The sequence below is a fragment of the Mustela lutreola genome, chromosome 7 (genome assembly GCF_030435805.1).
Source record: "Mustela lutreola isolate mMusLut2 chromosome 7, mMusLut2.pri, whole genome shotgun sequence".
In the NCBI taxonomy this organism is placed as follows: domain Eukaryota; kingdom Metazoa; phylum Chordata; class Mammalia; order Carnivora; family Mustelidae; genus Mustela; species Mustela lutreola.
In genome coordinates, this window is record NC_081296.1 from 7,051,616 (window position 1) to 7,069,004 (window position 17,389).

Consider the following 17,389-nt stretch of genomic DNA (forward strand, 5'->3'; position numbering starts at 1 on the left):
TGGTCGGGAGGGTGAGGGAAGGCTGTCCCTCCTCAGGACGCGGAGGTGCATCGAATCCCTCAAAAGGACAGGGGTCTCCTTTCCCGGGAAGGGGAGGGGGCGGGGATTTCCGAGAGTGGGGGCGGGCCCAGACCCCGCGGCACAGCCCCGCCCCCTCCGTGGACACGCCCTCCGCTCCGCACGCCCGGGTGCCTTTAAGAGCCTCACGGCGCGGCGCTGATTGATAAATCCGCGCGCTGCCTCCGCTCGCGCAGATTGCGGCCTCTGCGGAGCCCGGCCTGCGCTCGCTTCCTCGGCCCCAGCCTCCGCCCCGGCGAAGCGCTCTGCCCGGCAGCCCCATGTCGGCCGCCCCCGCCTACGGCGAGGACAAGGGCGGCTCCGCCGGCCCGGGGGAGCCCGAGTACGGCCACGACCCGGCGAGCGGCGGCATCTTCTCCTCCGACTACAAGCGGTGAGGGAGCCCGCGGCGCGCCGGCACCATGGACAGCGCCCCGGCCGCGCCGACCGGAAGCCCGCCCTGCCCCCTCCCGCGGCGGCCGGGCCCCGGAGACCCCCCCTCCCCCGCGCCGGCGCCCGGCGCCAAGACCCAGCCGGGACCCCGGGAGGGGCTGCAGGCCGGCGGGGGAGGGGCCGGCCCTCCGGCCCGGGCGTGCCTGGGTCTGCGGGTTTGCACTACAGGTTCCCCGCCGATTTCGCGCGGGCGAGCCGGCTCCAGGAGGTCGCGGGGGAGGGGTCAGCGTCCCTGAGCTTGAGTCTGGGGCCTGTCTGGGAAGGCCCGCGCTGGGGCCCTCGGAACCTCGCAGGCCTGGCCGCTCCTACAAATCCATTTACCTCATTCTGGCCCCGCGCTCGCGCCCCCATCTCCTCCCATCTGGCCGGTGCTCACACACTCCTGCTTCCCACCTTGACCCTAGAGATCAGCCCCACCTGGACCGCCTACCCTTCTACCACCAAACCCCCACCTTCGGCTCACTCGTTGGTTCTTTCGTTTGTTTGTAAATCCTGAAATAAGCATTTGTAAGGGGCTGCTGTGTCCATTCTCCTCCTAGTCCCTGTGAATACAGGCGTGAACCTGAGACAGCCCTCGGTCCTCGTCCTCTGGCTGCTCTAGAGGAGAGCACAGGGGAAGAATCCGTATTACAGGAGCGTCGGAGGGATGCTAGGAGCTGGTCCCTATCCGTGGAGGACAGAGGGAGGGGAGAGAGAGGGATGTTCCAGGCAGAGGAAAGAGCCTGTAGGGAGGTGGGGAGCCAGGTCACGCGTGTTGTAGGTGCTAATACAATATGGCCCGAATCGTGTGCAAGCCCCTGGAGTGACCAGAAATGAGGGTTGGGAGGATGCCAAGGGCTCACCAAGAGCAGGTGATCTCAGACTGGCGTTTTAGAAGGATTCTCGGCTGGATTGTGGAGAAGGCGTTGGGGGTATGCTGGTTTGAGCAGGAGACAAGGGAGGGGGACAGGAGGGTGGTCTAGACTGTGGGAGGGGCAGAGGATTTGAGGACCTCTGAGGCAGTAGAAGTCACAGACCTGATGCTTAACGGTGGGGAGAAGATAAGGGTAATACTCAGGTCACTATTTCTTTTTTCTTTTTTTTTTTTTTTAAAGATTTATTTATTTATTTATTTATTTATTTGACAGACAGAGATTACAAGTAGACAGAGAGGCAGTCAGAGAGAGGAGGAAGCAGGCTCCCTGCTGAGCAGAGAGCCCGATGCAGGACTCGATCCCAGGACCCTGAGATCATGACCTTAGCCGAAGGCAGCGGCTTAACCCACTGAGCCATCCAGGTGCCCCAGGTTACTATTTCTTGTAACTGGGTAGATGGTAGCACCGTACAGTGTTATTGGAAATAAAGACGTTACAAGTTGGTGAAAATAATGCTGAGCCCAGCTTTTGACAGACAGATTGTTAGCTCTGAGGGATATATTCAAGCCTATTAGGTAGCTGGGATTGCAGGAGAGGTTATTAACATATGCATTAATCAAAGCCACAGAAGGAAGTTAAGGTAACTCAGGGAGAGTTGATGAAATGCGTGCAGAAAGTGCAGAGATGAACTGGGAAGATGCAGACGTTAGGCACGACCAGAATGCAGGGGAAAGTGTTTGAAGGTGCTTGAGGAAAAGTAAACCAAAGACAGGAGGAAAACCGAATGTGCTTTCAAGACGGAGGAGGCCACCAGCAAGGTCAACACAGACAAGGGAAAGAAATTATGACTGTTGGTTTGACAAAGAGCAGGTCAACCCCGCTCTGCTCCCTACCTCCTGTCCTGGGGGACGAGTCTGGCCAAGTCCGAAGAGGGGGAGCTAGATAATTTTTCCCCAGCATTCTATATGAGCAATGTTAAACAAACAAAAATTGAGTGCGTGATATAAGGAGTACCAGAATATCCACCATCTCCATCCAACCACTGTTGACATTCTGCCATATTTGGTTTGTATAACCCTCTAGCCATCAGCAATTTTGGCTGAACCACGTAAGTTCCAGACGTCATGGCCCCTCAGCCCTAAATTCTTATCAGCGTCTAAAACCAGTGACAGTGAGTAGAGAAGCAAATAAGAGGTGAATAGATCAAACACAGCAAATGGGAAATTTGCTTTCTGGAAGTTTGTGAAGGGGAGAGAAAAAAAGTTCCCTGAGGAGATCAGTGGTTTGAGAAGGTTTGTTTATTTTATTTGTGCTGTTATTTTTTTAATTTATTATCAGGATGGGAGAGCAAGTCTAACTGCTGTTTAATTTATTATCAGGATGGAAGAGCAAGTCTAACTGCTGCTGTTTTTTTAATTTATTATCAGGATGGGAGAGCAAGTCTAACTAGTGTGGGAGAGGCTGAAGGGAACTGAAGGCTCCGTGGCCCCTGGGTAGTGGGAGGCGAGGCGCACAGAGCTGGAGCGGAGCTGGCTTTGAGGAGGACTGCTGCCCCGGGGAGGAGGGCAGGTGTTGGGGATTTTGTCTGGGGCCTTTCATTTGCTGTGAGAAGCAGGTGGCGAAGCTCTGAGAGCAAGAGAGCAAGGCTGTGGGCGGGGATTTGAGGCACTTCGAGGGGGTCTGAAATGCAGCAAATAAAGCCAGCTACTCCTGGCGGGGCAGGGGCAGCACGGACAGGAGGGCCAGGGGTGTGAGTGAGAGAGCAGCTGGAGCCAGGGGGCAGAACCCCCTGGGCCGGGGAGGGAGGAAGTAGAGATCAGAGAAGGCCCATAGGAAGGATGGAATCGAGGACCTGGCTCTGGGGTCGGGTCAGAGTGGGCAGGAGGTGCTCAGGATTTCTGAGGAAGAGCAGTTCTAGAGAGGCCAAGGTCCAGATGTGGCCGGAGAGTGGAGGTGAGGAGGGTGTCCCTCCCCTCTGTCTGGATCAGCTCTCCCCTGCCCCACTTACCCCCTGGCCAGAGATTGGGGTGTCTTAGTCCCCACTCCCTACCTTCCTCCCCCTCTTGAGTCCTGTCTCTGAGCAGTGAAAAGGAAACCAGAGCCTCCTTCCCTGCCCGTGTCTGGTTTCCGAGTTTCGGGGGCGGGCTGTCTAGGACAGCGACAGGCGTCCCTGGCTCCCGGGTCAGCTCAGTCTCATCTCAGAACAGGACCTGGCGGTGCCCAATGCAGCGGTTCCTGCAGCTCCCGGGGGCCGCGGGGAGGGCGGGGGGCAGAGGGGCCTGTGGGGCTGACCAGGAGGCCGCCAGCCCCGTGCTGGGCCCTGAAGGCGGGCCCCCACCTTGGTACCAGGCCTTGCAGCCTGAGGAGCTGCGGTGGCTGCAGGCCCCGGAGGAAGACACAGCCCCGGAAGAGCCCCCGGAGGGACCCTGCCCAGAGCCTGGCCAGAGTCAGAGCCAGAGCCAGAGCCAGAGCCAGAGCCAGAGCCAGCTGCTGAGGTACAGAGGACTCCTGGGGACCCTCTCCCGACCCTGGGAAGGAAGCGGTGGGCAGCCGCTGCTCTCAGCTCAGACTCTTCCCCATCCCAGCTCCTCAGGAGGAGGACCCAGCTGGGATTTAGGGTCCTGAGGGCCGGGGGAGGTGTCAGGGGCACAGTGTGGGGGCTGAGGGCATGAGGGGGCTGAACTTAACTCCGGCAGCTCTCAGGGAGAGGGATAATGTTGTGATCCGACCTTGACCTGTCCCCCCCCCCCCCCATCCCCGGTCCTGGCTCAGGTGGGCTTCAGGGGAGGTTCTGAGACAGGCTAAGGCCCACCTGGTAGATTGGGGTTTGGGTGGTGAGAGGGAGGAAGGTGTATATCAAGGGGGCGGTGAGCACGGCTGGCCTCAGTGCCAGGTTCTGCCCCCTGTCTGGCCCCTGGAGAGTTCCTCAGGCCAGGCCAGGGGACAGGTCAGAGTGAAGGCCGTGTAAGGGGATCTGACCACGGGAGGCTGGAGTTTCCAGGCTTCAGAGCCTCGCTATGTATCCCTTGCTTCCTCTCCCTCTTGGGCACACAAGCTGGTGCTATGAAGACGTGGGGCCCGGAGTGGGCCCATCCTAGGAAGGAGCTGCTGTCTGTTAGTGGGCATTGGGGGGTCCTGCTCTGTGTGCTGTCTACCCCCAGTCCCTCTGCTCCCTCAGTTCCCCTGGGCCTGGCCCGGAGCCTCCAGGGCCTGGGGTGCAGGCACTAGGCCAGGAGGCTGGGGCGGTATGGGCACTGCAGCGGTGCCCTGGGGCATTTGACAGGGGCCTGTGGCATTTCTGGGAGTGGCGAGGATGCCCGGGCGTGAGGCAGTCTGCTTTAGAGAACACCCAGAGCGAAAGGGGACCCGGCAAACTCCAGCTGCTCCCGGGGAGGTCGACCCAGGCTGACCCCTCAGAAGGAGGCCAAAGGATCCATGAGGCTGTGTGTGTTTGATCCTAGAAGCCTCAATTCATCCAGAATCTCAACCAGGAGTCCGCTGGACACTGGGGAATGAGCCTGGAGTGACAGTTCTGTCCAAGGGCATCTGTGTATGTCGTGTGTGGCAGAGGAGGCATGGGGGGCTGCGTTGTGTGGGTTGTGCGTGTCTAGATGAGGGCGTGGCGGAGAACAGAGAGGTCTTGTGGGGTGTGTCTGTGTTTGTGGGTGCCTAGGGATGTGTAGGGGAAGTGTGTGTTGGTGGATATGTGGGCTTACACGTGGAGAGTGTTTTTGTGGGAAGAGTCTGAACGGGAGGTGTGTGGGTCTGTGACCGTGGGTTTCTCTGGGGGCTGTGGGTGTGTGTCTGCAGAAGGCTTTTGTGGGCGTGGGTGGGTTTGCGTCTGAATTGTGTGTGTCTGGGGTGCAGGTGTGTGTGTCTGTGGTGGGGGTGGGCATGTCTATGGAGGGAGCTGTGGGGGACATATAGGAGTGTGTGTGGTACGTGTGTGGATGGTGCCGGTGGGGGGAGGGTGTTGCGTGTGTAGTTGTTGGTGACGTGAGTTGACCGTGAGGTGTACGTGTGGAAGGACCTGGCAGTTCAGTGGTGGGCGTTTGTCCCCTGGGGACGCTGGGGCCCGGCTTTCCCTCCCCTCCCGTGCACCGCAGCTGCGGTGCTGTCCACCGCGGCTGCACCGTCTGTCCCTCTTCCTCTGAGCTCTGCCCCTTGGGAACTGACCTTCAGGTCTGTGTTTGGGGGAGTGAGAGGACCCTCTGGTTTGGGGGGTATCCCCCACGTGAGGGAATTTTAGATCAACACGGCTGGGGCTGCACATCTTTGGCCTTCATGTGAAGCTAGCAAATCCTCTGTGTTCTGGAAAGCCTCATCTTTCTACTTCGCTTTCCTTCAGAAAATCTGTTCAGGAAAGACACTTCCTAAAAGCCTTGGAACATCCATCTCTAAGCCCCACTTCTGTCCTTTCTGCACGTGTGGAGGCGCGCAGGTGTTCCTGCAGGATGCAGCAGGAGCGCGGCAGCCGTCCCGTCTTCTCTTCCCCTGAGCCTCCGTCCTTACGCATCTCCCTGCAGCAGCATCACACGTGCCTGCCTGCGACCATCGTCCTGCTCTTCCCCGCTCTCACTGCTCCCCCCTACTTCTGATTTTCTATTGTTTCTAAATGTTTCACTGCTTTTTAATTTCTACCGTTGATGATTCCTTTCTAGCCCGGGTCACAAGCTATGGGTTATCAGAGTATCGTCTGGGAGAGGAGAGAACCGTGCAGGACCCCACACACAGCTGCTCACCACATTTTGGAACTGTTTTGGTGACACATGAGCACATCAGTTGTCCCACAACTGTATCAGCTGTGTACAGACACATTTTTTCCCATGAGTTTATTTGTAGTTCTCTGCTCACGTCTTTGACCACCAGCCCCTAGTCCTATGTTCCACTGAGCATGGTTGGGCAGGTTGTTCACTGCACAAGGATACCTGGCCAAGGAATACCAGACTGTACTCTACTCATGGATTGGGGAGCTACAGCTCAGGGCTATGTCTACTTGGGAGGGCAAGCAGAGGGTGGCTATGCTTGCGGCAGCCGTGACAGTGAATGCTGGATGTAGACCTTAAATTGATATCAGTACTTCATTTTAATTTGCCACATCCCCAATATTTTCCTTTCTGTTGCTATTGTAGACTGGATTGTGTCCCCTTCAAATTCCTGTGTTGGAATCCTAACCCCCAGTACCTCAGAATATGACAGTATTTGGAGAAGGGGTCTTTAAAGAGGTGATTATGTTCAAATGAGGTCTTTAGGGCTCCAATCCAGTCTGACTGGTGTCCTTATAAGAAGAGGAAATTTGGACATAGGGACACACAGGGGTGGGGAGACTCTGTGCAGATATAGGAAGACAGACATCCACAAGCCAAGGGGCGAGGACTCCGAAGAAACCACGCCCGCTGACACCATCTCAGACTTCTAGCCTCTAAAATTGTGAGAAACTCAATTTAGGTTGTTTAAGCCACCTGGTGGGTGATGCTTTGTCACGGCAGCCCTAGCAAACAAATACAGTTGCCCTATTTTTTTTTTCTTTAATGTAATTTCATATATCAAAGTTAAAAAAAAAAATTAAACCTTAGCCACCTGGTTACTGATAACTTTATGACCTTGGAAAGAAGAATTTCCCCTTCCACTTCTATGTTTAAGAATCATTTCACAATTCATCACAGATGTGGAGTTTCTTTTGGCCTGGGATGCCAAATGTGGACCAGCTCAATGCTTTGCTGCACAGCAGCTGTCCCAGCAGCATGCATGTGCGGGAAGGAAAGGTTCTTCCTTCCACTGGTGGGTTACTTGTTCCTAATGTACCAATTCAGACCTATTGATGAAATCGTCCCCTAGGACCTTTGACTTTGTTTTTAGACTGGTACCATGGAGTTTTTGTCATTGCCCTGTTTTGTGTTTGCAGCTCCCAGAGGGTGAGCTGCCTGTCATTACCCCATTGTTCCCTTCTTCCCCAAATTATTCTTTGGAGCTCCAGGCAAATTTTGCTGCCATGTCAGGAAGTTTGACAAAATGCCTTCATTGAAATTTCACTGGACAGTGCATGGAATTTATGTATTGGCCTGAGGACGACCCCTTTTCCTTTCAGCCGTGTGCCGGGGTCATTTATTCAAATCTTCATTTATTTCTCCCAGGACAGTTTTATAACTTCCTGGAATCCCCGTTGAATGTTCAGTGACAGCTCTGGCTTTTGTTCTGAGGGCATCTCAAGAGATTTCTGGAGCCCTGGGACCTGTCCAGTCCTGGGAGTTAGGTCAATCTGTGGAGTCCGGACCCAGGAACACACCTGGGCTGGGGCAAGAACATTCTGTCCCTGTTTGGACACTGATTGCTTCCCATGAGCTCCAGAGCTTTCCCTTCTCTCCAACTGGCCATTTTCTGGGTGGGGCCCCTACTTTTGATACCCCAGACCTTTGCTCTTCCAGCTCTGGGTCCCCACCTGTAGGGGTTTCCTAGTGATGCCGTAACACAGAGCCCCAGAGTGCGTCGCTCAGAACAAGTGTGTTGTCTCACAGTCAGAGGCTGGCAGGCCAGAAGGCAGGTCTGCAGGGCCACGCTCCCTCTGAAACCTGCGGAGGGATCCTTGCCCCTTTTTGACTTCTGGCGGTTTCTTGGCAATCCCTGGTGTTCCTTGACGTGGAGATGGATCACCCCAATTCTCTGCCTTCACCTGGCATCCCTTGCGTCTGTCCACATGGCCACCTTCTGAGAAGAACACCAGAAACACCGCGTCGGCCATACTCCCGTGTGACTTCCTCCTCATTACAACTGTGGCAGCCGTTTCCAAAGAGGGTCACCTTCTGGGGTCCTCGGGGTTAAGACTTCAACATCTCTTTGGAGGGGGACCCAGATCCCGTACCATGGGCTGGCCCCCGTTTCTCCCGACCCCAGTTCCCCTGCCCAGGTCCCTTCTTCCTGCCTGGCTCCGGACGGGTGCCCCCTGCTGACCTCCCGTACCTCCCGCACCCGCCAGGCATGACGACCTAAAGGAGATGCTGGACACCAACAAGGATTCCCTCAAGCTGGAGGCCATGAAGAGGATCGTGGCTGTGAGTGAGGAAGGCGACCTCGGGGTGGGGGGCAGGGATCAGAGAGCAGCTCCCCTCGGCTCCCTGCGGACCTTCCGTGGTAAGCGTGGGCCTCCCCGCTTTTCCTCCCCCTCCCTTGGCCCCACGCCCCAGATGATCGCCCGGGGAAAGAACGCCTCCGACCTGTTCCCCGCCGTGGTGAAGAACGTGGCCTGCAAGAACATAGAGGTGAGCGCCTCCCAGGAGGGGTCCCCACGCTCCCGCTAGTTGGGGTGAGGAGGACAGTCCAGCCCCCCAGGCTGGGCTTGCTCAGAGCGCGCTCGGTTCAGGAGAAGTCACTGTTTGCGTGGGCCCGAGCGGAGGACCTGGGCACACTGGGGACGCTCCCCCCCCACGGGAAGAATTGGTCCCCGGGACCACAGCCCGCGGGTGGTGACATCTCCTGGGGTGCGGGGGACACGATCCCGCTGAGAAACCGCCCTCCCCAGGTGAAGAAGCTCGTGTACGTGTACCTGGTGCGCTACGCCGAGGAGCAGCAGGACCTGGCCTTGCTGTCCATCTCTACCTTCCAGCGCGGCCTCAAGGTCAGAGGGGTCGTTTGCTCCCCTGTGCCGGAGGAGCAGCCCGGGAGAGGCCGGGGGCCAGGGGGGTACGCTGGGGCCCCGGCCCTACCTGCCTGGAGTGGGGAGGGTCTGCGGCAGAGCAGAGGACCAGTGGGACCCTCAGCAGGGGGAGGCCAGCTCCCAAGGGTCGGGAGACGTGGGGCGGGTGCCCAGAGGCCCTGTCGCTCCTCCCCTGAGGAGCCTGTGCTGATGGCAGCCACGAAAAGGAACCACCGAGCCCCTGAACATGGAGAGCCCTGGGCTCCCTGCCCCTTGGTATAAAGGAATTGTGGCCACAACCAGACACTCCTCCTTAAGTGAGGGGCCAGCTGACCGGGTTCCTCACCTCTGTGGGTCACAGCCTTGGCACCAGTGGGGGCTCCTAGTCTGGGTTTCTGTGGAGAACAATGACTCTGGAATTCAGTGAGAAGGACAGAAGGGTTTGTTGAAAACAAATGAGCTCTACCCAGAGGAAAACAACAAAGTTCACCCCTTAGGAGAGCTGCCTCAGGCGTGTGTGTGTGTGTGTGTGTGTGTGTGTGTGTGTGTGTGTGTGTTGGGTTCAAAGGTCAGTGCAGACGCCATAAACACATGACTGTCCATTTCCAGTGAGTTCAGTACAACTGGTCATTCCTCTAGTGTTGAAACAAGGTGATTAGGACCATTATACAATTAGAACAATCAGAAGCAATGATTAGAACCATTCATTTCCAGCAAGGATTCTCCCTTCTTTTGATCAATCCAGGCTTGAGACTGTTTGCTTCCTTAGCAGCCCACATCTGTGGTTTGCTCAACTCAGACAGATCTCCAGTGGGCAGTCAAATAATCTAGGTCTCCCTACATCCTGTCTTAATGCAGTTGGTCCCTAGGGCCCCTATGAAACCCTATTATAGTTCATTTTATTGGTTTAGCACAGCATCCAGTTCAGGGTGACTGTAAATTTTAATTCTTGTCCTCCTGATTTTGCATCTTCCTCCAAGATGTTGATAAAGTGCACAGACTAGGCCAGCAGACTCAGTCCCACTGTGTATCATGTTTCCAGGAAGATGCCAGTCTGCTCATAAATCTTCCCCAAGTATAATGTTTGACCAAGATGTGGATCCACCTAACTATACAGTCAGCTGGCATTTTCTTACCTGGTTAGAAACGGTCTTATTCAATAGCAGAAGAACTTCTTAACACCCTTCATTGCAAAGGGCTGTGGAGATACAGAGACAAAGCAGACATGAGTCCTGTTCTTCACATGCTTACATATGAAGTGAAACGAAAGGCCTGCATCAAAAATGGCCAGCCAGGGGCTACAAGACGCCCACCAATGCTTGCTGAAATCAAGATCCACAGTGTTGAAATCTACCAGCCTCCTTACCCTATCAAAAAGGAAAATCCTTTTTTTAGTAACTTCCTGTGAATCCATAATCATTTCCAAATACAAGGGAAAAAACAGGTTAGAGCCGTAGATAGGATATGATTTGACTCTGTGAAAATACAGACTCCTGCTTTTTATTATTATTTTTTTTTAGGATTTTATTTATTAGACAGAGATCACAAGCAGGCAGAGAGGGAAGCGGGAGGGGGAGGAAGCAGGCTCCCCACTGAGCAGAGAGCCCAATGTGGGGCCCAATCCCAGGACCCTGGGATCATGACCTGAGCTGAAGGCAGAGGTTTTAACCCACTGAGCCACCATGGTGCCCCCAGACTCCTGCTTTTTATTTATTTGTTTGTTTGTTTGTTTATTTTAAAGATATATATATTTTAAAGATTTTTATTTATTTATTTGACAGAGATGACAAGTAGGCAGAGAGGCAGGTAGACGGGGGGGGGGGGGGGGGATGTAGGCTCCCTGCTGAGCAGAGAGCCCGATGCGGGGCTCAATCCCAGGACTCTTAGCCGAAGGCAGAGGCTTTAACCCACTGAGCCACCCAGGTGCCCCCAGACTCCTGGTTTTTAAATAAGGCTTCTAAACCATGTGTTTAAGAATCGCTGCTAGAATTTTGACAGGGATTACCATCATCGTGCCCTGTCATTTTGTGAATCCTCTCTTCCTCCGTTTTAGAACATCAAGAAGGCACCTGTCTGTGTTTTGGCACTCCTCCCATTGTCCACCATTCTGTAAAGTTCACAGCAATTTACAGCCAGCGCAGCTGCTGTTGCTCTCTCATGATTGCAATGTACCATGTCTAAGGCTGTGCTCCCGTGTGCCCTGGAGGCCACAGGAGCAAAGAAGAGGCTCCTGTGCCCATCTGTTCTAAACACTGAAGGAAGAGGAAAAAGAGCAAATTCTGGGAGGTTGCTGGGGGGAAGGAGTATTAACGATGAGCTCTGCAAAGGAGGCCGGTTTGAATTTGCAGGCAGTCACCTCTGGCATAAATACAAAGACCTCCCCCACCCCAAATCCCACCCAAGGACCAGGAAGTGTTTCAGGAACTCTAGGTATCCTGGAAGATTTTCCCTCTTCCCGAAAAATGAAGCAACGTACTGCCACAACTGTTCCGGTGTCAGATTTCTGCAGCGGGGATGAGAGTCAGTTCCCTCAAATGGTCCCCCCGCCCCTGGGGTCCCTAGGACTGGCACTTCATTCAGGGAGGCAGGAACTGCTGGTAGCTAGGGACAGTGAGTTCCACGGACGCGGCCTTTCCGATCAGGCCACTGTGCTCTCTCAGGGCTCTGCCTCCACCTCTGCTCCTAGGACCCCAACCAGCTGATTCGCGCCAGTGCCCTCCGCGTCCTTTCTAGCATCCGGGTGCCCATCATTGTGCCCATCATGATGCTGGCCATCAAGGAAGCTGCCTCGGACATGTCACCCTATGTACGGAAGACAGCTGCTCACGCCATCCCTAAACTCTACAGGTACGCCCCCAACCTAGCCCTTCACTCCTCAGGGAGTGGCCCCAAGCCCCCCACCCCCCCCCACCCCCCCGGGGCTCTTCCAAGTCTTGCAAATCGCCCTTCTTCTCTTGTACTTGGGATGGTTTGAAATGGTTTGGGGAACTGCTAGAGATGGACAGTGTTGGTGGCAGCTCACACCTCTACCAGTAAAGTTGGGGTGGGGGTGGTGAGCACAGTGTGAGCAGATACTGGGAAGGCTGGGGAGGGCGGATCGCAAATCACAAACGTTTCTCCTTCAGTTTGGATTCTGACCAGAAGGACCAGCTGATTGAGGTCATTGAGAAGCTTCTGGCCGACAAGACCACAGTGTGTACATGGGCACACACGGGTGGGTGGTGGAAAGGAGGGGCCCAGAGGCCCTCTGCCCTTCCTGTTCACACTCTCTTGCCCCTGTCTGTGCCCCAGCTGGTGGCGGGCAGCGTGGTGATGGCCTTCGAGGAGGTCTGCCCAGAGCGCATCGACCTGATTCACAAGAACTACCGGAAACTCTGCAACCTGCTCATCGACGTGGAGGAGTGGGGCCAGGTGGTCATCATCAGCATGCTCACCCGCTACGCGCGCACGCAGTTCCTCAGCCCCACGCAGAACGTGAGTGGACCCCGCCCCCAGCAGCGCGGGGAGGAGGGCGGCCGGGAGGAGGCGCCCACTGCCCCCCACCCCCACCCCCGTCTCCGCCTAGGAATCTCTGCTGGAGGAGAACCCTGAGAAAGCCTTCTACGGCTCAGAAGAGGATGAGGCCAAGGGCCCGGGCTCGGAGGAGGCGGCCACCACAACAGTGCCGGCCCGAAAGCCCTACGTCATGGACCCCGACCACCGGCTGCTGCTGCGCAACACGAAGCCGCTGCTGCAGAGCCGCAGCGCCGCGGTGGTCATGGCGGTGGCACAGCTCTACTTCCACCTGGCGCCCAAGGCGGAGGTGGGCGTCATCGCCAAGGCGCTGGTGCGTCTGCTGCGCAGCCACAGGTGCGCCCCCCACCGACCGCCTGCCCCACCGGCAAGGGGAGGGGTGGCTGGGGGGTCAGCACCCCCACTCCCCGCGGGCTGACCTACATCCACCCACGCTGCCCATTTCCGGAGGGGTAGGCAGGCCCTCCCAGCTTTCCTCCGACCCTGGGTGCACACGTCGTGCCCCACTCTTCCTCCCTACCCTCTCCCCGCCCCGTACTGACCCCGTTAGTGCCCACCCCCGACTGGCGCCCTCCCTTCCCTCCTATTTGGCCCACCTCCCTTCCCTCGGCTCTTTGTCCCTCGCCCGGGCGGAGGGCCCGGGGTACCTCTGACCTGTCTCCCCCGTAGTGAGGTGCAGTACGTGGTGCTCCAGAACGTGGCCACCATGTCCATCAAGCGCCGGGTGAGCACGTCCTCCTGCGTGGCGGTCGGGGAAGCGGCGCCTGTGGGTGCGGGCGGCCCCGGGGACGGCAGGAGGGGGATGCCTTAGCCGGGCGGAGCGTGGGAAAGGGCAGACCCCAAGCGCAGGACGAGGAGCAGGGCCAGGACCCTGAGAGCCGCTGAGGGAGGAAAACCCAGAGAGGAAAGACGGGGTCACGTCTGAGAGGGAGGTGGGAGGACAGGGCGGCGGCAGGATGGAGTCTGCGCCTGGGGTCGGGAGAGCTGGGGAGCTCTGGGAATGAGGCCCGCTCGGGCTGCGAAGGAGCGCGCTGGGGCCGCCTCTCTCGCGCCAGGGTATGTTCGAGCCCTACCTGAAGAGCTTCTACATCAGATCCACGGACCCGACCCAGATCAAGATCCTGAAGGTGAGTGAGGCCGACTTTCTGCCTCCCTCCCGCCCCCACCCACAAACCCGGACATCCCCAGTGGCCACCGTGGTTCCTGCCAGGTTCTGGGGCTGGGCCCAGGGCCACTGAGTCAGAAGTGATTGCTCAGGAAGCTGGGCTGCAGGCAGTGCCTTGGCCTATCACCTGTTAAACCTCTGCCGCTTTTCACATGTAAAGTAACCTGATTTTCATAATAAACTAAGGAAGCAGACTTGGTCTCGGTAAAAATGTAGACCCAAGGTCCCTAGCGCAGAGTCAGTTCTGCTGACTCCAGAGTTCCTCCTTTGCCCCCACTGTGGTGTCCTGTCTTCCACCCACCATGTTCCTTTCCCCACACACCTACCCCCGTCAGGGGATCACGCAAACATACACCCACAGAAGTGTTGTCAGGAGCCCCTACCCACATTCCATTCCCGCTCTGCCTCCTCCTTACTGAGTAATTTCATTCAGTGGCAGTTAATCCCAACTCTGAACATCTACTACTTGTCAGTCACAGCTAGATCTCAGGGTACGAGGGATGGCAGACTCATCAGACACTTTGCCCTTTGGAGCTTACAGTCTAGTGGAATGAGAGAAGACACTGAGCTGCTAATTGCAAAACAAATGTAAGAATCCATTTGAGAAATATGGTCAGAAAGAGAAGTGCAGAGGGCTGTCAGCACAGAGAAGGAGGCCCTGGTCTAGTCTGGTGCCAAGGAGGCTTTCCTCCAGGAGGTGAGGCTTGAGCTGAGGCCTGAGAAATGAACGCGAATTGTCTAGGCGAATGCAGGGACAGGAATGGCAGGAACTGCTTCACAGGGAGGAAACAGTATATGCAAAGGCCCTGAGGCAGGAAGAGGTCTGACAAAAAGCCAGTATGACTGGGGCATGGAGGGTAAGGGGGAGAGCACTGTGAGGACAGAGGTAGACAGCAATTGGCTCGTGGAGTTTTATAGGCCATGGTACGGATGTTGCCCTTTATCCTAAAAGCAATAGGATGCTTTGTTTTCAGTGGAGGTGGAGGGTGACATGCTCATGCTCTCTATCCGCGAACTCAGGGAATCCATTTAGGGAGCAAACGGGTCTTTCTGCATTTTGGACAAGTTTTACAGTCTGTTATTTCCTTCATCAGTTTAAGGTTGATGCAGGGCTGCCCGTAGGATTATTTCCCGGCCTGGGAAGTGTGTTTGGGACCAGGGGTTGTTGAAATACACAAAGCCCACTGGCCGTCCCGCCCATTTTTTTTGCCTCCCCACAGCTGGAGGTGTTGACCAACCTGGCCAATGAGACCAACATCCCTACTGTCCTGCGGGAGTTCCAGGTACGGGCCAGGCCCAGCTCCCAGGGGAGGGACCCCGGAGAGTTGCCTGGAAGCTCCTGGTGCTCAGTGACAATCGTCCTGAGAGGCCGCTATTCTCTTCAGAGCCAGAAGTAGAGAAACGGTTGTCTTACACCCCCTCCCAGTGTCTTCTGGTGGCTGTGGGCCCGGGAATCACTGTGGGATGGGGAAGAGGGTCGCTCCCTCTCCCAGAGTTTTGTCTCTGGCATGACAAGTCATTGAATGAGGGGTGCCAGCCTTCCTGGAAGGCCACTCTCAGGCCTGCAGAATCGTGGGGAAGGGGGTCACGGCCAGCAGGGGTCACTCTGTTGTGGTGTCCCACAGACCTATATCCGCAGCATGGACAAGGACTTCGTAGCGGCCACGATCCAGGCCATTGGGCGCTGTGCAACTAACATCGGCCGAGTCCGTGACACCTGCCTCAATGGCCTGGTGCAGCTGCTGTCTAACCGTGATGGTCAGTGCTGGTCTGCGTGTCTGCCTTTGATGAGCGGAGGGCGTCTGACAGACAGGCCTGTCTGTCCGGGCATGATGCATGTTTGTCTGTCCATCCACCTCAGCGTCTAAGTGTGGCCACATCTCTGAGAGCCACTGGAGGAGTGCAGGGGGGCGTGGAGGAGGGCTGAGGGTCTGGGAGCGGGGCAGGCGCGTGCACTCCCCCGCGCGCGGCCGCCTCACCACCCCGGGCCCACACGCTCCCTTCCCGGCTGGCAGAGCTGGTGGTGGCAGAGTCCGTGGTTGTCATCAAGAAGCTGCTGCAGATGCAGCCGGCACAGCACGGCGAGATCATCAAACACCTGGCCAAGCTCACGGACAACATCCAGGTGAGGGCGTGCCTCCGCTTGCCCTTTCATGCCAGCTTCCTCCGTGATTCCTTCCTCCCCAGCCTTAATGAAATCCGCTTCCATACCTTCCGTCCAGGCTCTGAAAGGACCACAGGTAGAAAGAGGGGGGACCAGGAGACCCTCACGGGTTGCCCAAGCCTGGCTCTCCCCGCTGCGGGTCCCTTGCTGAGCTCCACGGCCTGAACCACGGCTCACATTTTCTCTGAAGCTCTGGCCGATGGACCTCGTGTTTTTCTCTTTGTCTTGTGATGTTGAAACTTTCGAATAAAGGCATCCCTTGAGCCCCCGGCCCGTTTCCCGAGGACCCCACTGTTCATTGGCCAGCACAGATGGGAGGCATGGCATTTGCTCAGCTGGCCACGTGCCCACCCACAAGTCCACACGTACCCGGGTCCTGACCGCTCCGGCACACCCGCAGGTGCCCATGGCCCGAGCCAGCATCCTGTGGCTCATCGGCGAGTACTGCGAGCACGTCCCCAAGATCGCACCTGACGTTCTGAGGAAAATGGCCAAGTCCTTCACGGCAGAGGAGGACATTGTCAAGCTGCAGGTCATCAATCTGGCAGCCAAGCTCTACCTGACCAACTCCAAGCAGGTGAGGAGGGAGAGGTAATCCCCGGACGCATACTGAGCCCCAGAAACAGCCCAGGCGGGAAGCTGGGACCCTCGCCAGGCAGCCGGGAACTCCAGCCTCTCTTTCTGTTTGAAGACAGAGTTCAGGTCAAATGTCTAGTGTACCCGTAGGGTCCACAGCTACTCCAAGGGCTCAAGGGCCAGGAAGGATGGTGGACGGGGTCGAAGAGGCTCCCCTATGGGGCTGTGACGTCCGGTCTGCCCATGCGAGCGTTCCTCCCTGCTGCCTTGGGAATAGTAGGGCCGGACCGAACCACAGAGGGGTGGGCCTGAGGGAGGGGCCGGTGATGGTGGGCACTGGTGGGCACTCCTAGGAGGTGGGGTCTGTCCGTTCTCCCAGAGCATAGCTATGTTTGGCCAGTCTGTGCCAGGGACGTGAGGGTAAGTCTCTGCTTGGTCTGGGATGGTACTGGTGTATGTTGTGTTTCTCAAGGTTAAAGGTTATGGGAGGTACCATAGCCAAGTGAATGGCTCAGCTAGGCTGGTATATCAGGATAGTAAAAGCCTGGTACATGTCCAGCAAGCTGTGAGATGGTCCGAGGAGATTCTCCTAAGAATAAAGTGTTACGTGCAGAGTTCTCAAGGTGTCAGAGAGTCCAAGCACTATGGCAGTTCCCACACTCACTGGCCCTCTCAGTTAAGTGAGGTAGGGGGCCAAAGCCAGCCTGCTGCCTGTGTTTGTAAATAAAGTTTTATTGGGACACAGCCATGTTCGTTCATTTGTTTATTACATATGGATAATTTTGTGCAACAACAGCAGAGTTGACAAGTTGTGAGAGCCCCTAGGGCCCACAGAACCCAAAATGGTTACTTTCTGTCCTTCCTAAAAAAAGCTGGGTGACCTGTAGAGCTGAGTGTCTGAGCAGGTGGCTTGGGTCAGCAGCGAGGCTGTACCCTGGAGATGGTGACATCCCCACCCACCTGCAGGTGGCCTCTTT

The 17,389-nt window shown here is 56.6% G+C and overlaps 1 protein-coding gene across 1 annotated transcript in view; it reads left to right on the top strand.

Annotated features, from left to right (window-relative positions):
* The first annotated feature begins 172 nt into the window (after window positions 1-172).
* The window catches only part of AP3B2 (adaptor related protein complex 3 subunit beta 2), a 29,348-nt gene continuing 12,131 nt past the window's right edge, over window positions 173-17,389 (top strand). The window contains exons 1-14 of the mRNA XM_059179896.1: window positions 173-451; window positions 8,338-8,413; window positions 8,546-8,620; window positions 8,881-8,976; window positions 11,681-11,841; window positions 12,120-12,186; window positions 12,286-12,468; window positions 12,560-12,843; window positions 13,177-13,231; window positions 13,563-13,634; window positions 14,893-14,955; window positions 15,298-15,430; window positions 15,688-15,797; window positions 16,237-16,413. Coding sequence (XP_059035879.1) covers window positions 339-451; window positions 8,338-8,413; window positions 8,546-8,620; window positions 8,881-8,976; window positions 11,681-11,841; window positions 12,120-12,186; window positions 12,286-12,468; window positions 12,560-12,843; window positions 13,177-13,231; window positions 13,563-13,634; window positions 14,893-14,955; window positions 15,298-15,430; window positions 15,688-15,797; window positions 16,237-16,413 — 1,665 coding nt within the window. The 5' untranslated portion in view covers window positions 173-338. The remainder of the gene's footprint in view (window positions 452-8,337; window positions 8,414-8,545; window positions 8,621-8,880; window positions 8,977-11,680; window positions 11,842-12,119; window positions 12,187-12,285; window positions 12,469-12,559; window positions 12,844-13,176; window positions 13,232-13,562; window positions 13,635-14,892; window positions 14,956-15,297; window positions 15,431-15,687; window positions 15,798-16,236; window positions 16,414-17,389) is intronic.